Here is a 27,382-nt window from a genome sequence, read left to right on the forward strand (position 1 = left end):
GACATGCCTTGTTTTTCGGCAAGTGACGTTACTATATATTTAACGAAGTTAACTACGAAGTTAATGTAGCGATACCCTTCTTTTATTTCTTAAGAATTTTGAAAGTAGTAGATAGAACCCTTGGTGGTCCGATTCCGGCGGCACTACCGCCACACCTATTTCTGCCTATTAACATTGACAATTATTTAGCTTTTATAACGTTCTGAGATAAATAAACTTATTAAAATCGAAAAATTGACAACGAGGTACCCAACAATGTCCAACATACGTTCAACTGACATCAAAGAGAATGTAATCACTACGTTTTAACTGACATTTAATGTTTATAAACAGATGACTTCACTTCAGCTTTAGTCAATCCCGTGCGTTTTCAATCATGTGGGCGAACATGCTAATTTATTTACTTTATTATTGATTTATTAGAAATATTACAACAATTTTTGTTATTTATGGGCTTAGTTCGCTTATAAAAATATTTATTTTTAAACTATAAACAGTGTGATTGATATTTTCACTTTAGTCAAAATTAAATATCATATTGAATAAATTATAATACAATACTATATATATTTTCGTTACCAGTCCAGCACGACTCCCCTGCTCACTTCCTCCCCTCGACATTCGACGAATATGTGGCCCCGCGGTTACATGGTAAAATCACAGGTAAATAGACATACATGCACAGCAGCGCCGCCAAGCGGTTGGCGAGGCAATGTCGGCTCGTTATCTATATCACAGTACAAATATCTATACTGTGTCTATATGTATGAATGAGGCTGTTGGAACCAGAGTTCTAACTGCATTTTAATGATTTTTGACCTATCTGTACTTTAAAAATGTTGTATATGCCGCGTAAAACTGTTAGTCCTCTCTGAATATAGAAATGAATCGCGTCGACATAGTAAATTGTATGACTACTCAGAACAATAACTTTATTCTGTGTACGACTACACCTCCTCGCAACAACTTCAGAGCAGACTTTTACTTTTCTCCATATTGTAAATATTTTTTTTGTAGTTAGGCTAGTCTGGTTCTAACAGCCTCAAATATTATACTTGTTTTTCTGTTCGATAATATTATATAAAGTGCATCGTAGAAATATTTCAGAGGTTAATCATTTTTTTTATATTGTGTGGGGGCAAAATTCCGTTATAAGGACACTTATATTTAGAATTTTCTATTTTAAAATTATGTTTCTCGAGTACTGATATTTATTTTGTACCGTAAATAAGTATATTTTCGTGATTTTACAATTCATTAAGTTATCATGTGCGTATTACAAATAAATTATCACTTGCATTAACGGTGAATGAACATGTGAAAACCTGCATACCTGAGATTTAAAAAAAATGTTCTCAAAGGTATGTGAAGTCTATCAATACGCACTTAGCCAGGGCGGTAGACCATGGTCTAATCCTTCTCCTTCTTAGAGGAGACCCATGCCCAGCAGTGGAGTGGGACAGCAATGGGCTGACGACCCTTCAATTGAAATCGGAACTTACATTATTGTAATGATCAGAAGAAAATAAAAAAAGGAAAATGAAAAGAGGAAAACAATTCATAAATATATCCATATTTTTATTTGCAACGTTTTTGTATAAATTTCTTAGAATACGTGTATTAAGACAATATTTACATTTTTACAAACTTATATTACTAGCAGTCTTTCAAACGTTTTATATTTATCTTTCTTACTTATTTTTTAAACTAATATGTACATATTTTCATTTTTACATTTAACCGTTAAAATTAAAAAGGACAATTTACACCAGGATGTAAAAATGAACAATTGTCTCCTTGTCGACATGAGCCTTTCCTTTGGAAATATATACAGACAGCTTTACGGCCACCTCGAGGGAAAGTCCCTCCTCTGCCTCGTTGAGGACCCTCCCAAGTTCCCGTAGCTTTGCCACGCCAATGTCCACCGGCACCACGACCTCGCATAGCACCGCGAAAACTTCCTGGACCGGCAAAACCGTCAGGACCCGGAGGACCATGAGGTCCTGGCATGTTATAATCCATTGGAAACATATTTTGTTGCATATTAAAACCTTCTGGTGGTACAGGAAACATGGGATTTGGTGCTCCAAACATTTCCGGACCCATCATCATATTATCTGGTGACACCATCATGCCGGGGGGCATATTTCCAGGTGGCATAGCCCCTGGAGGCATAGCTCCGGGCGGCATAGCTCCTGGTGGAATTGCGCCCGGTGGCATATTCGCAGCTGCCATTTGAGCAGGAATTCCATTAGGCATCATATGCGGAGGTACACCATTGGGCCAATCTCCTGCCACCATTGGAGGCCCTTGAAAGCCAGGTGGTACACCCGAGAATTGGGGAGCAGGAAAGTTATTAGGAAATTGGGGTAGATTTGTGGGAAATATGGGCTGCACATTGATGTTAGTACTAGATGCCGCAGGAACGTTACCTTTAGGTTCCGGCCAAGGCATATTTCGGAAGTCGCTCACATTATCTTGATTTCCAGTAATATCATCTAGTGGGATTATACATGGTTCTGAATAAATATGTGTTTCAGGATCAGGTTCAAATGGAGAATCGGGTATCATTGCTTTATGAAAGTACAATGGTTGTAATGTACCTTTCTGACGCACTGCTTGTATATCTTTTTCTTTACTATTTTTTCCATGTTCCACTTGAATTTGACCATCAGCATCTATTAATATTAATGGCCTCCAGTTGGTCTTTTCTTCCATAATGTCGTCATTAATAAGATTTCTAGCTTTTTCAAAAGCTTCTCGTTCATGAATCCTTTCCAGATGTTTCATGTCTGTAAATGTTTTCGTCACGTTTACACGTTCAGTTTCATCAAGCTCGAAATATTGAATTTCTTCTAATTCTGAATCTGGTTTCCATTTGATACTTTTTTTCGGCCCTTTTCTCTTATGGTAACATAAAACTCCTTTAAGTCCGTTCACTGTTAATGTGTGAGGCTCTGTCGTATCCATTTTTTCTTCAGGTGATTTATCGCCAATTTCTTCCTTATTTGCATTCTCCAATACTTCAGAACTTTTCTCAACTACCTTCTCTTTATTTTCTTCGGTTTCTAATGTATCTTGGTAAAACCTGGGTGGTACAGACTTATTGTCACTATTTGGACTTGACGGAGTCGGCGTGTGTGGAGGAGAGCCCTCATTAGGTGCATTTCCATCTTTAGATCCACTAGTTCTCCGTTTTCGCTTTTTTGGTTCTTTCTTATTTGTAGCAGATGCATTTAGTGCATCCATAAACATGTCGCTTTCTTGCAACATCATAGCTGTAACAAAGAAAAATAATTTTAATAAAATGGTTTTTATGTAGCATATATATATGTATTATAAATATATAATCTTACAATTAAGATACATAAAAGTAGTCCGAAATGTATAAATTTGGTTCCATTTTTAATTAAATTAAATAAAAAATCAATGTTAAGAATTTCCCATAAAATACCACATAACAGGCAATTTTAAAAAGTAGAAAAAAAATACACACTAGTGCCTATTATGCAATATACGAATAATCAAGATATTGGAAACTTAAATGTTTTTTTTTAAATATCACTAGTTGTTAATAGTGTCCCAAAAATAATATTATACGTTTAAGTATTATTAAAACATCATTAGAGTTAAGATACCTAAGCGTAACATATTGATTACGTAAGCCGCGAGACCTTCCAATCGCAATGAGGCAGGTCATGAGTCTTGATAGAGGTCAATGCCACCAATGGCTATCAAGTCCAATGATAGTCGATTTTCATTTGCAAAATTCAAAATTGCCAATTATTTTTATATCCCAGATCGAATATACAATAAGAGTCTTACTTTCCTTTCCACAGCGAAGTGGGTTCCCTATATGTTATTAAAAGAAACTTAAGTATTTTGCGTACGAAGCTACAAGATCAATACAAAAGTAGAAGATTATAGCTATATAAAATGATGCGTTGTAATTGTTAGTACAAAACGAATTAATGGTGTGTCAATGATAAAACTAAAATGTAATTGAATACTAAAGATACTCGATAAAAACAAGTTAACTCTGTAGATATTGTGGCAATATCTATAGGTTCCAGAAACACCATTATGCACGCACGAATGCTTGCGACATCAATTTGATTGTGGGTTTAATTCTAAGGCCTTGTTATTAGGTATAGTTTGTAACTTAACGTATATTAGTGGGTATCTGGTTGGGATACTTCCGAGAATGTCGTTACTAGATTACCATGTATTGTAAAAAAATACTGCGCAAAATAACAAAGGACGTCCTTTTATTTCTCATGTTCACTTAAGTGGTATTTGATCTTGAAGCTCAGTCTTAATCTCTTGTAAACTCAGTACCTCAAAGATTACCTTGGTATAGTGCAAAGTACGTGACGATATTCATATATTATAGACTGAAAAGTAGGTATCTCCAAACACTATTACGTTAATTCAACCAAGTCATCAGAATTGATCATATTACGTATACTAATTGATTCAGAAAAAAATGTGAGTTTACGATATTATGTTATCACAGTAAATAACGCTTTCTACACTCACAGCCCCACACTAGGATTTCCTGTATCGTAGGTGCTATGGACACACACAGAGACAAATACACAAACACCCAGACCCAGAATCAGAAATCTAAATTCATCATTTAGAAATCTGTCTGGCCGGGGATCGAACCCAGGACCCTCTGCGCGTCAGACCGGCATGGTAACCGCTCCGCCACGCGGGTCGGGGTAAATGATTTTAAATAATTAAAATATTATACAAAACTAAAATTAGCTGTGCATGTACATAACCTAGGACTAGTGGATTATATTTCAATTTCAGTTAAAATTTATATTTAATTATTTGTGATACCACTTCGGAACATCGGTGCTGTAGTTAACCATAAGAATGTATCACATGGTAGAGTACGAGTGGTAGAATAGAGTTACATATTAGGGATATGGATAATACCAGTAAATACTTATATTAAGATAATAATATATAAACAATATATATAAAACCCTCTATGAGCAGTGAATCGATATATTCACGGCTTATGAAAGTTAATCTGACTAAAACGGAATTCTGACTGTTATTATAAATGTGAACATGAGTTTGTTGGTTTGCTACACTTTCGCGCGGTAACTTCATAACCGATCGTCATGAAATCGCACGTTGTTGGAAAAGAAAAAATGGGTGTTTATTATCTTGGAGAAAGTACTGCTCCTTACGGATCGATAAAAAACCCTTGACCGCGAGGGCAGCCACGGGTAAAAGCACTCATTTTATAAATGCCTACGCCATTCATCCTTAGAATAAAGGTGGAATCTCATAGAATGGGATAAAGAATTTGAAAAGCATTTACTAAAGTAAACAATTTCAACATCTTTCAAATTTGCAGTATCTACGCATTCCTTTTGTAAATTCAATCGAATTGTTATTATAAACTTAGAAACAACATAACTCCATGTCCCCGTAGCCTATTCTCGAAACTAAATATCCACGGAGCTTTAGTTAAATAAAGTGTTCTCTTTTATCTTTGTAATAAAAAGTGAGCCAAAATCCTTGGGATATAGAAATTACCTAATAAAGTAAAAAGTTAACTATCCTTACGAATGTCATCAAAATAACTTCAGCAGTTCACAAAGGTAATTTCGCTTATACATACAAAAAGCGTATAGTATGTGCAAATTATGTGTGCTTATAAAACGGCAGCTATAAGCTCACTGTAAATCTTAGACTCGTTACATTTAAATTTAACTTTTACGTCAGTCAACCTTTAGACACGGGATAAAAAACTACATGTATATTGCATAAAATTAATCAATAAAATGATTATAATAGCCTTTTAATTAATTAGAACAATTAGTTTCCCATGATATATTTTTTTCTACATTTGATAATGCAGTGCAGAGGTCATGGGACATTTTCATTGCATGACATACCTATTACATAAAACAGGACATTTATTTCGTTTACCTACTTCTTTTTGTTTCATATTTTTGTCCTATATGTCCATAGAAAATATTTACGTAATTACAGTCGAATGAACCTACCGTTTTTCGACACATAATAAGATTTGTCTTGTACTCTAGTTAATGCTATAGAATGTTTTATTCAAAATGAGGATTTCGGCACATCGATTTCACGCTATTATCGCAGATCTTCGTACAATTGACTGTTATATATTATTTTATGTAAGATTTCGGCCATGGAACCGTATAAACGATGCATGGAAGTATAACAATATATACCGACAAGACACCGAAACGAAAGTGACGATAAAGTAAACTACATTGGTAGGTGTAATTCATTCAATTGATAATAATTATTAATTAAATATTTTAATTAGGTAAAATTAACTAACTATCCGGATTTTTAATAAAATACAAAAATCTAATGAACGATCCCCAATAAAATATTTTTTGAAAGGAAATCAATAAAGGCCTATTTCTTCGCATTTACTATTTTATTAAACTCTACAATCTTATTGTGCCCATTTTTACAATTAGCATCTTAAGAATTTGAAGGATGGGATTTTTACTTATAACGTGATTACATTAGAATAATTTTTATTTTTGTGAAAATATACTAATAAAATAAAACCCTATTATGAGATAAGTAATTTGAATTTTAAATTATAGATTATGGTTCCTAAAAAATCATGGAAATAATTAATTTCTTCCTCAAATTCAAAACATTTAGGCACAAATAGGGGTATTTTGACAAATTGTGCGTTTTATTTGGGCCCTAATTTCTTATTAATGATAATCACTAATAGAAACGTGCAATATCAGACAGTAAGATACAGGATCCTCGTAATCGCGTGAAAAATTGGTAGCATATTTTTGAGTAAATGTAAATTATTAAAGTAACCGTTAAAATATCGATTTATCGCACTTTTCAAATAATATAGCTCTTATACGAACGATTCTCAAATCACTGGAATTGAGTGAGAGCTACTGCTCGAAATAAAGAGACTTAGCATTAAAGTAAAAATTATTCAAGAAGCTAGCAAGAAAGTAAAATATGCTGCTGGTAGAATTTTCATAGTCCACGCACAGTTGAGAGCAATTTAAATGAGATGCAGTATAAACATATAACTTTTAATAATTATTATGTAATCAAAATTAAAACCTAAGTTCGGAGTAGTCAAAATAACTTGCTTTTGTCGAATCGATATATTTTAATAGCGATCTTATCCTTACCTACTTTTCGTTAGTCTTTATTGACTATTTGAGCCTTTTAGTTTGATTATTCTCATTTACGAATATTTTTAGTTTAAAGGGCCTACTTAGTAAAAATAGTATGTATTCATTTAAATATTATCATAATTTCTTTTTTTTAAATAGTTATTTCTGTAACAAGTAGATACTTGGATAAACAGAGAATTTTATTATAATTTAATCACATAGACGAGACCATCATAGCATAGCATACTCGTATAGTTTGATGATGTCAATTTTTATTTCGACAAAATAATTCAAAACATTTGATAGGACATTATGCTAGTTAATATTTTGACCAAACTATTTGAACTAGTACATATTTAAATAGGCGTCATGAAAATGGATTGCCATAAAAAAGGTTGGCCTAAATATTCCATGTTCCTATTATTTCCGGTAATTCCATTGATTGGACTAGGAACCTTTTTCGGAAATTGTTTATTTATGTTAGATAAGTACAGAAATATTCATATTTTCCCGGTCTGTCGATACATTGTAAAATTTCAATGTCAAAAATTGTTATTTCTCAGTGTTGTCTGTTCAATTGCTTTACGTGAAACTATAATCTGAAATCAAACGTGGTAGTTAAAAACTAGTACCTTCTCTCATTGTTTATTCTATTATTCGCCACGCTTACGCTCTCATATGCATATATGTATAAGATAGCTCAGCAAATGCATATCTACTACTAATGATTTAGATAACGTACATGGGGTTCAAGCTATAAAAATATAATATTTTTTCATGTTAAATTTTATCATTAAAAACTGAACCAAAGCAGCATTTCAAAAACTGCATCGCATTTTATATACTTCAGATGTTTGTAATAGTCTATAGGACATTGTAACCACTCAACATCAGTTTGTTCAATTTTGTTAGATAGCAAGCATAGTTGTATACTTAATTCAATATAATGGATAGGCGAAGGTAGAATAACATTGTACTAGGTAAAATTTTTAATCACCACGATTATACCCAAATTTGCTTTGCAATATAATGGTAATGTTGAACTATTTATATTATGATACTGGTGACTAATTTCGTCGTCTACAACATTGAGAAATTGCTTGTCGACTGAAACTTTGTTTGTAGATAGATAGATGTCTATTCTGGTTGAGACATAAAATAAAAAGAGGAATTTACGTCACTAATTGTCCATAGACCTTTAGTTACACAACTACAAATAAGTGTGTACCAACTAATAATGTTTAGTGCAAAAATAAATCATATGAGGAAATTCATCTTAAATTAATAAAACCCCGAACACATAGTGTTTACTTTTACAATAAGATACTTTTATGATAAGATAATAGTGATGTAGTTCACATGATCTGGAAAGTGACTAAAGGATAAGTAGATGATTATTATTGTATCATTATGGTTTCATTGAGGACAGTCATTTACTCTAATACAGTACAAGACGTAATAAGAATTCCTCTTTTTAGTTTATTGTAGAATGTTATGCTTTTATTCAGATAACGACGATTTTGCAACGTTAGCTATCATTAGCAACACTAATGATTATGTTTAGTAACTACCAAAAATGTAATTACCTTGTGTAAAAGTCGATATCTCAAATTGTAGATATAGGTGTTAAGTTGAATTCATCAAAGTTATATGTAAACAATTAGGAATTGTTCGTGTTTATTTTGTATTAAATTCGGATGTTTCATTAAAATGTAATTAATAATAGTTCTACGGAAAAAGATTTAGTGTTTCTTTAAACACTATTAGAGGGGGGCTTCGTGTGAAATCGTATTTATATTTATTATTTAGTAATATATATCAGTATTACTAAGCGATTAGATTAAGGCTTATACTAAATTAATGCTCGGTATACGGTAAAGTGACGAAGTTAGAAATTAACTAAAACGATATTTTACTAAATGCATTTTACGGCAATGTGAAATCTTAATACACAAATGAATTTATCGATGCTATATCAATGATAAATTAAATACATAATCTCCTTTGAGATTGTAAAGTATTAAGTAACTTAAAATATAATTATTTGTGACTGCACGGTATTGATTTCTAATTGTATCTTATCAGTCGCGCGAAGAGCCTATTTTACAATATCTAGGAATTTTGGTAACAGTAATGCATGGCAAAGGGAGAATTAAGGTAAATACAAATGTAATAATAGTTGGCCCGTAAGTCAGGAAATGCACTAAAAATCTGTATGGTATAAATCATTTTTAATACAAATGATTTTAGTCGTATTTTTTGTCGGATAAGATTTTATAACACATCCCCATTATTGAAAATCCTTAACGTGTTTCGAGAAATGAGAGTGTTTACTTTAAAATAATCGGTCACGAAGCGATGATTCGCGGCTGAAGCACCGAAGCGCCATCTGCGATGCGACGAACCCTTGTGGCTAGTCGAATGCACTGTAACACACTTGTTACAGACACTGTTTTACATTTAAAGGTTTTACAGAAAACCATCAGTCTGTTCAGGTTAGAATTTATTAATATTAAATACTTTACATAAAATATAATGGAACCATCGTATTTATACATTTCAGACTTACCAATAACGTAACAAAAATTAAAATTTTTGCACCCTCTCAACGATATTGACAATTGTTCGAAAAGAACGTCAGCTCCTGAAAAAAAATATAATATTATTATGAAGCTCATTAGTTTAGATACAAGTATATACTTACGTTTGGGTTTAGGTGGAATTAGTTTAATAGCTCCAGGCTTTTCGATGTCTATAGTTTTTATTTTCTTCTCAGGAGGAATTTCGTTATGAACAGGAGATGGTCTTTTGGGTATTGATACTGTAGGTGGTAGAACAGGGGGTGGTTTTTTGTTTAATAGAGACGCGCGTGATGGGGGTGGTTTAACTTCTTCTTCCAATCCATGTTTCCTAAATTTAGAATTAAAGGTTTTTACTGTTTTTGGTTTAGGTTCATCGGGTTTTCTAATTTCAATTGATATTGATGGCTTTTCTCTTTTTACGTCACTTAATTTTGGTATTTTACCGAGTTTGTGAATCGACGGCGATTGCGATTTCTCATCAGACTTTTCTGATGACTTCGATGTGCCGTCTTTTGTTTTATGATCTTTATCTTTTTCTTTGCTCTTTTCTTTATCTTGTCTATCATAACGATCCTTAGACTTACTACTACTAGAACTCGATTTCTTATCGCTACTAGTGCCATCTTTTGATCTGGAACTATGTGATGAAGATGAATGTTTGTCCTTTTCCCGTGATCTATCCTTACTCTTATGTTTACTGGAACTAGAACTACTTTTAAGACTACTTTTATGTTTATCGCTTGATGATGATTTGCTTGAATGCTTGGAGCTGGATCTTGAAGAACTCCTATCACGCGATTTATCTTTACTCCTACTCCTATGTTTTTCTCGATTCTTTTCTTTGTCCGATGAATCATCTGACGATTTGTTGTCTTCATCCTCAACCTGGGATAGTAATTGCTTTCCATTTTTTAATGTAATTTTCAATACTGGTAATGTCTCTTTTTCTGTATCCTCATCATCTCCTCTAATTTTAGTTTCAGGTATATTATTAACGTTATCAGTATCGGATTCCGGTGACGTATCTAAATTAACCGTTTCAATTTTATCAACATTGTTATCTACGCTTACAGTCTCACATTGCGGCCCATTACTTAAATTAGATTCTGTATTCCCTTCTGTCTCAGCTTCACTAATTATCTGTGGGATATCTGTTACTTGTACTGGAATAACTTCTTCTCCCTTTACAGTTTTCAGCCATTGTTCTACTAGTTTTGAGGCTAGGGCCCTGATTTCTAAAACAAATAATATATACCTATATAAAGAAATCTCTCTACACATTGTTATTTTCCAAATACCTATATAGTAGTCTGTAATAGCAATGATAATAATGTACAGGGAGAAATATTTAAAACTGTATATAGCCTGCAATGTGAATAAAACAAAAAAAAGAGTTACAAAATGAAGCTTAAATTAGAAATTATAGTTCCCTAATCTAATTTTGAACCTTCAACATTTATAGATTACTTGAAATGTAAAATTATCTTTAAGTAATAATATAACTTACCAAGGTGAATTTCGTCCTTTGACAGTTCCTTTACGAGTTTCGGACAGTTGTTTGTTTTTAGACGTTCAATTCCCACAGGGCATAGTAAAAGCAGCTCAAGTAGTTCTCGAACTAACGGCCAATTATTTGCAGTTATGGCCTCCGTGAGCCACGTGTGCATCAATCGCCATCCTCCAGATGCCATAAAAAGACTTAGTAGGTCCGTTTCAGTAAATTTTAGGATTTGTATATATATACATTTTGAAACCAGCTTCTTAGAAAACTTTGTCATTAAACTGTAAGAGACACAAATAATACATATTTATCTAAGAGTTTGTGAATAGATAAAAGTAACATTTTATCTGACATTAATGTCGTTTCCAAAATTTGCCTGATAAAGCTTATTAAAAAAAAAAAAACTTTCATTATATGTTATAATAATTTACACTTACAATAAATATCAATTTCTTATTATTTTCTTAATGTTTAGCAGCATAATTACTTGGGGTCATGTTTTAGCATTCAAGGTTTTATTCAATTTTGGTGTCTTCATAGGACACAAAACGATACTTATGAATCTTTTTACGAGATTTTTATAATTCAAATGCAGTGTATATGATTAAAGGCGTCCATTTTTAAATAGTTTGCAAAAAAAATTGTACACATCTCAAATAAAGTTATTATTCAGTGTAATATTTAAATGTCATTGAAGTGCAGAGGAATCAGAATAATCGTAATCAATGATATTTACCGAGCTAGTCTTTCAACTTCATCTCTGCTTTTAACACCTCCTATGGGCGACAGCAGCTCACCGAGGCAGTTCAGCAGCTGGACTGGATCAATGCGCGGCTGTAACAAATAAAATAATATTTAATTTTCATGTTATTGATAAAATTTCAATGTGTATAAAGTCACTGTATATCTTCTATTATTTCATTAATAATGTGACAAAAACTAAGGCATTTCACGGCTTAAATACGAAAACACCAGTTCAATTTACCTATTACATAAATTGATCATAAATTTTGAACTGGGATTAAATGCTACATCATATTTCAAAGTTAATATGTTGGAATAGAATACTATTAGCTAAGGTTATGTTTTTTTTTTAATTTACGATTTTTACTTAGCGTTCATTTATATGTTTTGTACAAGTATCGGTTATAAGAAGAAATAGCAGAGGTTTATCTAAAATCCTACAAAACACATGCATCGCCTTGGATAGAACGAAATTTCGGCAACAACGACGAATTGTAATACTTTTCTAACTAAAACAAAAACTATTTTAAATTTTCTTTTCATTACGTAGAAACCGGTTTATATTAGTAGGTACGCACTTTCACCCACCGCAATAACGCGTGCTACTTTACAACGCTTTAACCCAGCTGTCGACTGTCAGCGCGCCCTACACGGTTTCCTGCTTTTCTATTGATATTCAACTTTAGTTTACAATAAAACCGAAGATCCGCCAATGTGCTATGCATGTAACATTAGTATATGACGTTTAACCCTAGGCTGACCGTCAGCGGCTTGTTATACGCGCTGGTATGAACGCACACTAGTGCGCAACGGGACAAGTTGACGAATCGTAGATGCTTTTGATTATCATTTCAATTGAATCATACTTTTTACGTTAACCATGTCGAAATAAAGAGTAAGATTTTTTTAAAGTTATCCTTCTTTTGACGCGTTTGATAAAAATAGAGTAAATTTTTATAACATCGATATCTAAAATCGATACCACTAAGTCTACACTAGCAACATGCAGAAAATACTACGAACAGAGGAATTATAAATACTTTAGGCATGATATGACATGACAGGATAAGATACGAGTGCTACACGTACCTATAATTTTATATTTTTAACACGCTTTTATTAGCTTGGGTTGTATGTATGTATGTACGTAACAGTAATCGGAATCTTTGAACCCGATTTCTATCCACTTTGAACGTTCAGTTTAATTTAAAATTTTGAAGAATTATCAAAAACCGATGACAATACACGATTTTAATAATTTTGTACCATTGTCCTTATCAACATCCTCAGGATTAACGATTTTCGAGGCGAGATCGTTCAAGCGCCTTAGACAAAGTTCTTCGCAAGCTACTAGATTGCAAATAATTATTGCTTTTTAGTTTCAATAAGGCGTAACTGTTATAGCGTGATTTTAAGTTTAGAAAATAATAATGTTATTTGGTTTTGTAATACTTTCACTTCTTACGCGTACATGCTCTTTTTGTTTTTTTTTTTAATCACTGAATTTACAAATAAGTTTGTTTATGAACATAATACTCTTCTATACAAAGTAAATCCCAATTAATTGCTCATAATGACTATTTGTTGGTGTTGTTAGTTATAGTCAGTTTCAGACTAGATGAAAACATCTTGGCAACAGCTTTGCAAAGCGAGCATTGTAATAGCATCACACTCGGGCGTTGGTGCTTCCGCAATTTGCAAAGACTTTCAATGCGGAGATATATTGTTTACATATACTCGTATTTCGTCAGAAACCTATGATTATTGAGCTTGCTAAGGAAAGGTGTTCGGCATTTGTATACACGACAAAACTATCTGGCGATACATTTACTTGTATTTATCAAGAGTTAAATGAAACACAGTTAATAAGCAAACATCAATTCGAACTAATAAATAAACAAGAACAATGCTGACAAAATAAAGATTTGTTCAATATGATTAGTTTTAATTCCAACTTTAAAGCATAGATTAGTAAAGATTACTCACTCCTAACTAGAAAATGTGCCCAGTTTTCAGAATTGAAATAGTTGCGTAAAAAAGTTTTGCCACGTCTCCGTGCTAAAATGTCCCTAAAATATTTGAAATAATTATTTATTTATTATGTAAATTACGCAGTATTAGTTGTTTATTCGTAAATTTACTCTAAAAATGTTTTTATTTGTCAAGAATTCAAAAAAAGAACTTACTAAAATAAGCCGTTTGTGGCTTCATTCAAGGCAGCGAAGTATCTTTACTAATCTATGATTTAAAGTAATATATTATGTCGTGCTTCGTGGTGACAAACTTCGTTACGTCATGACGTGGCTAACCCGCTGGTGCGTCACTCAAGGATAAAGTCTTGAGAAACTTAACGATAAAATTATATTATTTGAGTATTCTATGATACGCTCATTTGTATAATAGGTAAATAAATAACATTAACAATAAACAAAATAAAGTTAAATTATAGCAGTAGTGTTAAAAAAAAACCAATCTCCTAATATGAAAATAATTTAAGTATGCTGGCAACATTCTTATTCTTGTCGTATTGCGGGTGAAAGTACGCGACAAGGTCGACGCATGAAGTAAAGTTATGATTCTTTATGACTTTACAATATAGTCAATGGATATATAGGATGCAATAAAGAACAACTACAATAAATAACTAAAATATGCCAAAGCCAAAGGGAAGTAACCCAAAAGTTTTTGGATTACTTCGATAGGTAAGAGGTAACCTTATACGTATAGTCACGTATTATGCGTCAGGTAGCCAATTTACGTGCCTTTTCATAAACGCTATTGGTTTTACATTTGTAAACGGCACCTTGCTCGCCCTTAATTTTCCGAATATTGAAATACCCAGGAACAACGACAATGCTAGTAGGAAAACGAGTGCATTTTTATTATTATATAACTTTTGCGGTCAAGTGTTATTCAATTTAATATTAAGTTAAATAAACTTAGTGAAGTATTTTAGCTGTACCTTGTTAGTTAGGGTAAGGGTAGTGTGTTGGCATTGTGTAGGCGTCTTGCTTATATAATTATAACCTATTGCACAAGGTCAATTGTATCACAATTTTAGCATTAAAGTGAAAGATATTACAATTTATTAAGTGCCTATTAAATATTACTTTTATAATTAAAAACAATGACGATCGCCAATATATTTTCACCATAAAATTATTTGGATTAACATTGTAATTTCAACATGGCAACTCCGTCAATTGAGCAAAATGGCGGAGTGCTTTAGTTGACCTGAATATCAAAATATTTGTGACGTCATCTTCTTTGTATTTTCTGAATTTTGAAGTTGTGGATGCACTGGCGTTTCCCTAGGTGTAAATATAATTATCCATAACAATAATATTTGTACATTCAAAGTCCAAGGAAAATTAAACAATACCTTAACATCTAATTAAAACTATGTTAGCTAATAAATGAAACCTACTGTAATTAAACTGAAATCAAATTAATGAAACTTACCATGATAAACAATAAGGTACTGCGCGTTAATTTTTCGACACCGATGACGTGTTGCACAATTATGCGCCACGCCTAGCTTGTATTACAAAATGGCGGACCATTTTTGCCATAATTATATCAACTTATGTATTCAAGCACGCAATAAAATCACATGTGCTACGTTTAAATAGTTCTTTGATTTTTTAAATTATATCACAATATAGCTATTCTCGCAATTTAATATATCAACTACGTATAATATAGCTAAAAAGTCCTTCAATTTTTCATGTAACCTATTTAATAACTAATAATTAAATATAATAAATTTATTCTTTTCGATTTTTATAATAATCACTCAAATTTGTAGAAAGTATTATTCCATGTAAAGGCTAAACGTGGCCTTTAAATTCCGTCCGGGAGCTGATCGCCAGTTCAAGCACACAACCAACGTGCAACGAGGTCAGAAGAGGAATAAAGAATGAATGAAAATGATACTAGTTAGGAATGAGTTGGAAATGAAATGAACGATTTTATAACACAATCTGCCGTTCAACAAATATCTCGAATCAAATTTAACGAGATAATCGATTTTTTATAACTTCAATGAACCACAACATCTATAATTGTACATTTTTTACTTCTTTAAATTTAAATCATTAATATTTAATAAAATATTATTGTATTAAAACAATTATGATTTTTCGATGTAAATTAATAACATTTAAAATATAATAAAATCAGACACAATTACGTATACATTAATTATGCATTCTATTTTCATTAAAATTAATCATAAATGTGTTACGTACTATATAAGAAGAAAACACACTTTGTATTATTCCACCATTGGATAGTGTCGCTTATAAAAATCAAATTCTGGCAAGTGGTAAATGAAAAACTAAAGTAAAAGTTATTTTTAATAAAATAACTAATTAGTAATAAATTACAATTACATGAAAGAATTACTTTATGAAGTGGATATTATATCAATATATTGATAAGGGATTTTTGACATAATCACATTTCGTGTAGCTAAATATCACTTAATATAAATTATTAGCATTATGATATACAACTAAAATACACAACCAGAAATCCATTTTGGTTTTTAATAAGTAATTATGATCAATAATTTAGTTGTGGGCCACATTCTTGAGGCAAAGGAATGATTATATTCTTTCTGTCGATTACCATCAACCTTATTTATTTTATACGTAACAAGTAGTTTAAGAAGAAACATATTATGTATTTTTAAATCTGTTTTATTTAGTTTGCTTGAATAATCGATATTGAAAATATTTCATTCATCAATGATGTTGACATGACTGTGCAAAATGAAAGTACAGAAGGAAATATGAACGAATGATTTTAATTTCCGTAGCAGTGTTACCAGATTTTTTTATTCTAAAAAATAATATGTTTATAAATAATGCATAAGTATAAATGTACTAATAATATAATAATATTAAATTTTAAATGGTTTTACTTTAAGTTGATACATGTAGAAGTGCTTTATAATACAAAATTCTTATTTCATAGTTTAATATGTTTAAATACTACTAATACAAGTATATAAGTAGTACTATAAATGTTTAAATATAAATTACAATCAAAATGAAAAATCATTAATCAAAACTCAAACAATCACATCAAACAAACAAACAATCACATCAATCTCAAATCTATAAAATTTTGTTATATATTAATAATCCATAAAAAAAAGATATAAAAAATAGTTTCTTCATATTAGGTTGAAGTGAAATTATAAGTTACTAAGCATCATATACAAATAAATGATTTTGATGCATCGATTTTGAAACTATTTATATCCCGGGTATGAAATACATTGTCATATCGATTATCGCCATGTCTAGAGATTATTATAATCGATTCGAATGTCAGAGTGTTACTGTGTTATGTCAATTATCAATATAAAATAATATTCCCGGGCAACGAGGGTTTCCTGGAAGCCCGGGGTACAGGGGCCCGAGGCTCCCACCCATATCCCCTCGGTTGAGTCCCATCATCTCGATGTCCTGGACATAGTATTTCACAAGAACCTCCCGTGTCCAGTCCACGTGAAGGTGTTGTATGACCTAGACACACAACACCTGCCCATCTTGGTTACCCTTGGTGTAGGGGCGGCGTGTGTAGAGCCCCCCAGAGCCCGCAGTAAAACGGACTGGGAGAAATTTAAGAACCTTTTACCAGCTGTTAAATTCAGCGGCCCACTCTCACTTCACTTCACCCGAGGGAATCGAGGCTGCCACCGAGGTATTACAAACCTCTATACAGAATGCCCTGGCGGCCTCGACCACCCAGATCCCTGTGGAGGCGGGTCGCTACTCAACACCTCTCCCAGCTCGTCTGAGCGAGGGCCTCGCTAAAAAGCGTAGTCTGCGTGAGCTCTGGGCGCGCACCCGATGTCCCCGGGTCAAGCGTGACCTCAATGCGTTGGCCGAGCGGCTGTCTGTTGACATGGCGGAGCTGCGAGGTGCTGCCTGGGAGATGAGGATCGACCAGGCGAGCGAGACGTAGACTTCACTTCACCATTTGAACAGACAGCTGACTCGAGCTAAGGTCCCCGTCACCCCCCTCTTAGATGGCGAGGGGCGGCGGGTCCACGCAGCAAAGGACCGCGCGGAGGTGCTTGCACTCCATGCGTGCAATTCTCACCGCACCCACCCGCACCGTACATCTCCGCGCACCATGAGCAGGTAGAGGGTAGAGTAAGGGATTTCCTTAGGGGTCCGACTCCGGCATTCGAAGGGATTGAGTTTATCTCTACCACAGAGGTAAGGAAGGCGGCCTCACGTCTATCCAGGCGTAAGGCTCCAGGCCACAATGGGATCCCTAACATGGCGCTTGGTATGCTGTCCCGAGGGGCCCTGGTCACTCTGACCCGGGTCTACAACGGCATCCTTCGCACCAACCATTTCTCGACCATCTGGAAACTAGGGAAGGTAATCGTCCTCCCGAAACCGGGGAAAGACCGCCGTCTCCGGGGTAGCTACCGCCCCATAACCCCGCTGTTAACCACAGCCAAGCTGTTTGAGAGGTTGGCGTTGAAACGACTGCGCCCGTTCCTTAATATAAGGGACGAGCAGTTCGGATTCCGCGCTGGCCACTCTACAACGCTACAGCTCACGCGGGTTATCCATCATTTGGCATCCGAGCTTAATTACGGCCGTCACACCGTCGGCGTCTTTCTTTATATAGATAGGGGGTTGGACCGTGTATGGAACAGTGGGCTCATGTGCAAAATGATGGATACACCTGCCCCGGCGGGGCTGACACGGTTGATAGCATCGTTTCTAAGTGAGCGGCAGTTCTATATTTCGGTCGAGGACGTCGCCTCAAACCCTAGGCCCATATGTGTGGGGGTGCCGCAGAGAAGCTGCCTCTCGCCGTGGCTCTACTCGCTATACACCAACGACGTTCCCACCCTTCGCGGTCACCTGGAGGAGTAGGAACGGGACGTTATGCTCGCGTTGTTCGCAGACTACAGCGCGTACTTCGCGTCATCCCGCCGAGCTGAACTAGCTGCTGCCAGGATGCAGCGCCTGCTCGACCTATTACCTATGTGGCTGGATAAGTGGCGCACGGCCACAATGTCGGTATGTATGGTATGTCAATGTCGGTAAGACAGTCGTAATTCTTTTCAGCCGCAAGCGTATTATGCCGTCGCCGCTACGTCTCCGGGGAACGGAGGTAGCTTGGCAGACCCATGTTAAATACCTAGGATGTAGCATCGATCGCTCGTTGCGTATGACCCCGCAGGTGGAGCACTCGATCCACCAGGCCCGAGTGGCCCGAGCGATGCTCCGACCGGTGCTTACATCCAGGTTACCGGTACGAACGAAACTAGGTATCTACAAGACATTCGTGCTCGACTCACCTACGCGGTGCCGGCATGGTACGCGTTGGTCTCTAGGTCGAACCGGCAGCGTCTCCAGGCGCAGCAGAACCTGGCCTTGCGAGTGATCGTGGGGGCTGGTCGCTACGTCAGGAACGACGTGTTGGAGCGCGACCTTAAAATGTAGTCTGTGGAGGAGTTTGTGGTCCGCCTCGCTCGCTCGATGTACGAGCGAGCTGACGCCGGACCACACTCCCACCTAAAGGGGTTCGCGCCCCTTCACGATGGACCACCTGAGGGGCGGCCGCTTCCGCGGGAGCTCCCAGGGTTGGTTCCTCTCTCAGACCATCAGAATGGGGACTGCCAGCTTGGTAATTTGACCGAGTCCCGTACCCCACGCTAAACAGCGGGGTTGGTATAATTTGAATGTTGTCTCATTATATTATGATATTATTAATAATATTATATTATTATGAAAGAATATTAAAAAATCCGGGGGGTATTCACCACCTTGAAAATTTACGCGGGCAAAGAGGGTACCCTCGAGACCCGAATAATCCCTACCCACCCCATATTGCAAACGCAGACGCGGCATATGAGAGACCGGTGGGTATGAAGTCCCGTCTTGCTAGGAAGTCCCTATTTCCGTCAATACTCAATCTGTAATTTGTATAGACATTTGACACATGACACATCATTAACTTTATTATAATACTTGTACATTAAAGTAATGGTTTGAATATTTAGTAATTATTGAGGGATTCAAGTGAATATAATTATTTACTATTTATTATTATACCTCTGTAGATCCGTCTAACAAAAATTACTTTTGTCTGTCTGATTTCTTTTACCTTTTTGCTGCTATTACTCGCCGTGTCACACTGCAGTTTGAAGGAGAGTAAAATTAAGAGTAAAAGGTTCACTGGGCTTGTTATCTAGAATACCTTAATGCACTAGCAGAGTTTTGCAATCACCTTTCGCCTTTCTTACATTGTAAATATCAACGAATAAACTTACTCTGAAAATTCTGTAATTATAGAAAAAAAATGTGGGAAGATTCTTTATTGATAGTATTCATTTCTATATGTACAGCTTTGCTAGGAGAAGGTAAATATGAATTAGTTTAATTTAGATACATTTGTTATCTAACCAATTACGCACATTAATAAGTAATCATTCATATTTTTATTTCTAGGGCTTACATGGGTTTTAGTTTACAGAACTGAGAAGTACCAGAAATTAAAAGTAGAAGTGGAACGTCAAAGCAAAAAGTGTAAGTGTCATATAGTGTAACACAATCAGTTCATGTCTTCATTTACTGTAACTTATGACTTAGGGACATACATAAATTTAACAAAACAGCAGTCTAATATTTATGCATAGAAGTATTGTATCTATGAACGATATTTCTAACAAAATTAAACATCTGTTTAATATTTAGAACCAGTTGGTCAGACTGGAGACGTACCATCCACACTTGCCCTAAGAAGTTCTTGCATTTAAATAGAAAAGTTGAATGCCAGTTGACATACATATGAGGGGACTATCTTAGTCATTTGTAGTGTGTCTTGTAATAGTTGACTTTTTTATTGAGTAAACTTATAAAGGTTTTCTCATGCCTGTACATAAAAGTTTTTTATACATTTGATATGTATGATTAATTTGTATTTCTTGTTTTAAGTGGAAAATCTAAAGGAAGCTCATGGGGACTCTCTGGATAAGCAGTATAAGAAAAAGATTGAACGTGAGGAGGAACGCCTTAAGAATAATAATCGGGACCTTTCATTTGTCAAGATGAAATCCATGTTTGCTATTGGTTTTGCTTTTACAGCATTACTCAGTATGTTCAATAGCATGTAAGTGAACCTTACCATGAATACATTAATTTTATTATTTTATTATGACATGGGGCTTTTCAAAAAAGGTGCAAAAAGAGCTCTCCTTCAAAGCTGGCGATGCATTGGCGACTCTTTTGGTCTTGCAAATGTTTATAGCTGACGTTGACTGCTTTCCATCAGGTAGCATGTCTGCTTTATTGTTAGGCTCAAATATATAAAAAAAAAATCATGGTGTAGCAAAGTTGGGCACCTTTCTGTTTATCATTATTGGTTGATGATTATCAATGTACAAAGACCAAACATGAATTCTTCAATGCTAGAAGTGAATAATAAAAAGTAGTAATTGTGGAAATATTAGTAGCATAAAAAAATTTGATTGTTGCTTTTAATTTTTGTTTGGTCTTTGTATGAAATTTTATATGTCTGAACCTCATTTGAAATTAATTGCAAAGTGTTTAGAAATTCAAATCAATTTAAGAATAACAAGACATAAGACCAAAATAGATTTTGATCAGGTTTGTATTATTTGATTTCAGATTTGATGGAAGAGTGGTAGCTAAACTGCCATTCCACCCTATCAGCTTGTTGCAGAACTTCAGTCACAGGAACTTGCCAGGGGATGATTATACTGACTGTTCATTCATATTCCTGTACATCCTTTGCACAATGAGTATAAGGTAATTATAAGACTGTTATTGTTGCCCACATCTGTTTTATGTCCCATTGCTATGGATGGGTTTCTCTCCAAAAATGGGGAAGGAATGGAATATACTCCACCTTGATTCTTCAATATATATTGGTAATTACCATGGTATTTGGTACTTCCTTTGAAGGTGGTAGAACCCTTTATGGTTCGACTCCGGTGGCACCACCGCCACACCTATTTCTACCTAATAGCAGCAGTGCTAGGCGCTGCTGTGTTCTGGTTTGAAGGGTGTGGTAAGGGAGACAGACTTTTCCGAGGCGTTCCAGCTTAGTCCTCAGGGGTAGCGGCGCATCTGTGGCCGACCTCAGGTAGGAATATCTAATCCTATCTGGGGTTGATTACAGATGTCCATGGGCGGCAGTAGCCACTTGCCATCAGGTGGACTGCATGCTCGTCTGCTACTCTTATATTATAAAAAAAAAAAAAACTTCATAATAGTTCAAGTTAAGAAAGTAAGCATACTTGTAAGTGGATAAATGGTCACTATTATCCATTGAAACATTTTACATTTAATAGATAAGATGAAAAGTCTTATGTAAGAAGTAATTTTTTATCATCATCAGAACAGTGGTCTCAGGTTGACTGCATAAATGTGAGTCCATATCATAGTCTAGCCATGATTTTTATCACTTTTTAATCAGTATCATGGACATATATAGGAAGTAAAATAATTTGTAGTATTAGTTAATTGGATTGTTTCTCATTTGCAGACAAAATATCCAGAAGCTGTTGGGATTCGCTCCATCACGCGCTGCGTCAAAACAAGGTGGTACTTTATTCACACCTCCCGCAGCTCAGTTTAAGTAAATTCCTCATAACCTCAGGCTAAATAGTAAGTTGAGGCTTGAAAGTTATCTTGAATAGACTTAATTATTTATAATTCTGTTACAGTTTATTTATGTTTAAAGTACATAAGAATAGTATAGCAGTTTGTATTTAAATATGTTATTTGACTATATATGGTCCACTTTCTGGAAAGCTAGAAAATGTATCATTGGTTTGTTTTATGATATTGAAATGGTAGAATAAACTGATTGAGTGAATCCACTATATTTTTATTTTTTGTATCCATTGAGCGTAAATACAACTGTCTTTATTACTAACTTAATATAAAGTTTATTATTGATGGTGTATTAAAATTAAACACATTTGGGATATTCAGTAACTTATATTTCTAATGAAATAATAAATTAATTAGGTCTAGGCTATTATGACAGTAGCCACATCTAAATAATATTATTTAGTAAACATTAGACTCAATCAAGGGATAATCTACTAATAATCTGTCGAATCCAAGTCTGGTCAAATCAATAGTAGTGAAATGGCCATCAATAATTAATTCTGCAATAGCTCTTCCGATTCCTGGAGCATGTTGACAACCTAAAATGTAAGTTTAAAATGTCATGAATAAATAAATAATAAATCACAATTCTTGAATGGAAATTAAAATTAAGGCTGATACTAAAATTATAATTACTCTGACCCATAAACTAAAGCTATAAATATAATTTAAATATAAATGTCTTAAAAAATTGATTTTGTTAAATAGGATATAGGAATTAAAATATCCTAATTATATAGAAATTACATTTATATAAATGTGTAAAGTCCATCCATATAAGTATAAAGCAATAAATTTATAATTATTTTTTCTTTGATAAAATTTCTTACCTAGGGCGCCAAAACCAGTAGCAAAATACAGTGTGCCATGATATACATGTGGACCTAGAATGCCTGTGTCATCATAAGAGTTATAGTCATACACTTCAGTACCTATGTGATCAATCTGAAATAAACATTCACATTAAATTGATATCATTATGATTTTGCTACATGGAAGCAAAAATAAGCAGGTAATCTTATTGTTTACTAAACCAGTTGTATATATTGTACCTGAATTGTAGTAACTGTCTATATATATCATTATTTTCTTAATGATTCCAGAAAATTGTACAAAGCAGACAAAAAGTATACATTTGACATTAAAAAGAGTTTATACATTATGAGTGGACATATTACTATTTGGCTTTTGTATGTCTTTTAAACTAGGAAAATTACTTTAATCCAATAATACAAAATATATTATACTTAATTTATACTAATGCTACACAATTATTCATAAAAGATAACTTCCAATCTTTCTGTAATAATATATTTCAGAGTTTCTTCATTCATTGTTGTAATAGTATAATTTTAAATTCAACTCACTTTAATATTTTTGCATCCCGGAAATCTATTAACTAGAGATGGTTTTATTAAAGTATCCAACTCATCTTTTAAATGTTCATTGTTATTGATGTCGAAGGAAGGAATGAGGCCACAAAGCGAATTGTTTTCTAATTGATTCCTTCTGAACCACAAGCCACTGGTGTCCATTATGAAGGGAGTATTTAAACCAACAGGTAAAGCTTCAGGATTATTTTGAATGGAATATACATTGTATTCTCTGAAAAAAAATACATAACTATTAAAATATAACATTAAATAACTATGGAAAGGGCTAAATAAATAATATACTTAAATATCTTTTCTTTCGTGTAATTACAGTTTCACTAACTTGTAATTTGGATATTAAGAACTTTTATTTCAAATAATAGTAATAGTATTGCCACTAGTTATGATGTCACAACATTATGATTAGTAACAATTAAAAAATAGAGGTAAAGAAGTAAGCCTGCAATTTTAAATATATGATTTTACCCAAAAACTCATGTAACTTTAAGTTACCTCAGATATTGTTACTGATACGCCTGTGTCAATACTTATAATTTCAGTGTATAATTTCATTTTAATTATTGTGTAATATGTCTCATAGCGGTTTTTACCTTTTTTCTATTGGTAAAGGTACAGTGAGTAAACCTTCATCATCACCTATTTTTGCCATTTTCGCTATATGTCCAGACTGTTCACCAGCTGCCAGAATGCAAGCAGCAAAGTTTAAATCGTGAATCTCATCATCTTGTGTTTTATATGAGAGCTTTTTAATTTTCTGGTAGGAACCAGGTTCTACACCTTCCATCAAAACATCTCGTTGTCTCTCCAATTCAAATCCAATAAGTTCTGCATCTACATAAGTGGCACCAAGATCCTTTGATGATTTTATTAATGCATTTAAATATTTGCTAGCGTTAAATACTCCATCACACTCAGTACTGATGCAACCTTAAATTTATTATATATTATTAGTACATTCTATTAAATGTTATTCATCATTTGAAGTATGTGACATTTGTTTTATAAAAATTATCAAATTAGTACACTTATTCATCAAATCTTAAAATATAAGACGATTAATGTACAAAAATTTATATTATATATATGAAGCCCAGATTTATAGGTTTGCCAGTACACATTTTTAAAACACAAACAATATGTATTTGAACTAGTACAACAATTAATTTATTTATAATTTGTAGTGTCATTATTTATGATGAAAAAAAAAACATATTTGATTACATATTTCAGTCAAACTTCTGCATCAACCCATTACTATCCAGTTACTGGTCACAGATTTCTCAGAATGAGAAAGAACAGAGGCATATTCCACAACCCTGGCCAGAAGTGAATTGGTAGATTTTACATAACTCCACTTTTTTGTAAAGATTTCTTTAATATCCAGGTTTTCCAGCATGTTTTTTTTTCACTGTTAAAGCGAGAAATAATTAATTTCTAAAATTTAAATAACTTTGAGCACAGTTATACTTGCCTAATTGAATATCTGTTGTGTCAATCCAGGGAAATCGTTTACGTATTTCATCTGGGCTTATTAATTCATTTTTTGTACCATGCTCCCTTTGTATTGATACATTTTGTTCCAGTTGTTCAGCGTACTTTTCACTAGCCAGCACTAACCGGCCAAGTGGATTGTACTGTATGTCAACATTGCTGTTTAAGTTTTCCTTGATATTTCTGAAAAACTCTGCGCTGTACTGGGAGAGGTATATATTTTCTGGTAATGAATAATGTTGGGACAGAGTTCCCAGCAGAACATTGTTTTGCATTTCCTTAACATTATTCTGTAACAAATAATATTCATCCATTGATATTAAAATCAGAGTTTGTCTTATATCAATGGCATAAATTGTAACATAATAAATCATGCATTGAATAATTTTATTCAAATCCTATTTGTATTATAACAAATACATCTTAAAGTGTAGATGCATGGTCATAGTTATATAAAATACATTAAATTGTCCTAATTTCAGTCTCAGTCTATACTTTTATTTTTAAATAATGTTAAAACAAAATGTTAAACACGCATGCATTTATGTAATCTAGTCTTTACTACGAAATATATTATCAAGCTTACTGGCGATTTACTTACAGACAGGTTTTTATCTAACACAACAACTGATAATCCAGGACCAGCTCTATGTTTTAGCGAGTACGCAATTGAAGAACCAATGATGCCACCGCCGATTATAACGATGTCTGAGTGTTCAGGGTAGAAAATTTTCTTCTTTTGGCGAAGATCATTAGATAATACATCCCAAGTTCTAGTGAACGGATTCTTAGAATCAGTATACGTACGATAGATAAATTTACTAGGTTTACCTAGCCCAACTTCGCAGAATACTCTTTTTAAAAACATTATAATTCCGCTATTTTATATACCAGAACACCATAGATAGCGTCAAGAATTCAGGTAAATTTCATTGTACGTAAAGTTCGTTATTCGCTGAAGTTCTGGAATAAATTTAGATTTTAATTTAACTAAACTTAACTATAACCTTAAATAAGAATAAGATTTAAATTGACATTGCCTGTATTGTCAAAGTCAATTTGTCACTGTCACAAATACTATAGCAACCTCTAGCAACCCTACGTCAGTAGGATAATATATCTATGATAGCCACCATACATATTATCCCTGTAGTTCCGGGACAAGAATAGGGCTACGGTATCCCCTGCCTGTCGTAAGAGGCGACTAAAAGGGGGCTTCTGGGGTCGTGGGTGGTAAGAGTGGGAGCTCGAACCACCCAGCCAACGGCCCCGGGAAGGACGGCGGTATGTGTGGTCGCATACCGTCGTACGCATCAGACGGTGCGGTGAGCGATAAGTTACCTGGGTGGAGCCCGGCAGGGCAATGTGCTAAGAGGACTCCGGTTGCGTTCCTTTGGAGATCCCGGAGTCCTCTACGCAGCGCTGAGGACGGGGACCGGGGGGGTTTAAGTGCGGTAAGAGTCCCACATAACCCTGTGTCGCTCCCAAGGCATCGGGTACCTATTGAAGGTTTCCCCCTCGTGAACATATAAAAAAGCCACCATAAATACACTATGTCAGTAGGATAATATATTTATGATAGCAACATATAGTTCGACAAACTTTTTGTGCGTGTGGCTGTGACTGGATCGCCACTAGCAATTGTAATGTTGCAAGATTGCTAAAATTACCTAAAACAGTGGAAAAATTTCAGGAGTATACTTAACATCTAATAACGAATTTTATGGTTGTAATTTTATTATAATGTAACTTTTTACGTGTTATAAAAAACAAAATTATGCAGGGAAATTGAAAAACCGCTCATGAAGCACGCAACAAA

At 34.1% G+C, this 27,382-nt stretch overlaps 3 protein-coding genes across 3 annotated transcripts; 1 reads left to right on the plus strand and 2 right to left on the minus strand.

Annotated features, from left to right (window-relative positions):
* Positions 1–1,561: 1,561 nt before the first annotated feature.
* On the minus strand, positions 1,562–15,921 carry LOC140747729 (serine/threonine-protein phosphatase 1 regulatory subunit 10). Its single transcript, XM_073080315.1, has 5 exons — positions 15,459–15,921; positions 11,989–12,086; positions 11,259–11,533; positions 9,874–10,986; positions 1,562–3,278 (listed from the first exon to the last, which is right to left on the minus strand). Exons 1-5 carry the CDS (start codon positions 15,459–15,461, stop codon positions 1,750–1,752), a joined length of 3,018 nt encoding a protein of 1,005 aa, XP_072936416.1. The 5' UTR covers positions 15,462–15,921; the 3' UTR covers positions 1,562–1,749.
* Positions 15,922–19,967: 4,046 nt separating this feature from the next.
* On the plus strand, positions 19,968–22,880 carry LOC140747731 (calcium load-activated calcium channel). The gene is made up of 5 exons (XM_073080317.1): positions 19,968–20,400; positions 20,489–20,566; positions 20,975–21,149; positions 21,668–21,808; positions 22,548–22,880. The coding sequence occupies exons 1-5, from the start codon at positions 20,340–20,342 to the stop codon at positions 22,642–22,644; spliced, it is 552 nt and encodes a 183-aa protein (XP_072936418.1). The 5' UTR covers positions 19,968–20,339; the 3' UTR covers positions 22,645–22,880.
* Positions 22,881–22,994: 114 nt separating this feature from the next.
* On the minus strand, positions 22,995–26,611 carry l(2)37Bb (FAD-dependent oxidoreductase domain containing lethal (2) 37Bb). Its single transcript, XM_073080316.1, has 6 exons — positions 26,165–26,611; positions 25,544–25,853; positions 24,663–24,999; positions 24,046–24,283; positions 23,509–23,623; positions 22,995–23,217 (listed from the first exon to the last, which is right to left on the minus strand). Exons 1-6 carry the CDS (start codon positions 26,429–26,431, stop codon positions 23,078–23,080), a joined length of 1,407 nt encoding a protein of 468 aa, XP_072936417.1. The 5' UTR covers positions 26,432–26,611; the 3' UTR covers positions 22,995–23,077.
* Between the last annotated feature and the right edge of the window lie 771 nt (positions 26,612–27,382).

The sequence above is a fragment of the Epargyreus clarus genome, unplaced genomic scaffold, assembly GCF_041222505.1.
Source record: "Epargyreus clarus isolate Ecla_fem2 unplaced genomic scaffold, WU_Ecla_fem_2.2 ptg000015l, whole genome shotgun sequence".
NCBI classification, from domain to species: domain Eukaryota; kingdom Metazoa; phylum Arthropoda; class Insecta; order Lepidoptera; family Hesperiidae; genus Epargyreus; species Epargyreus clarus.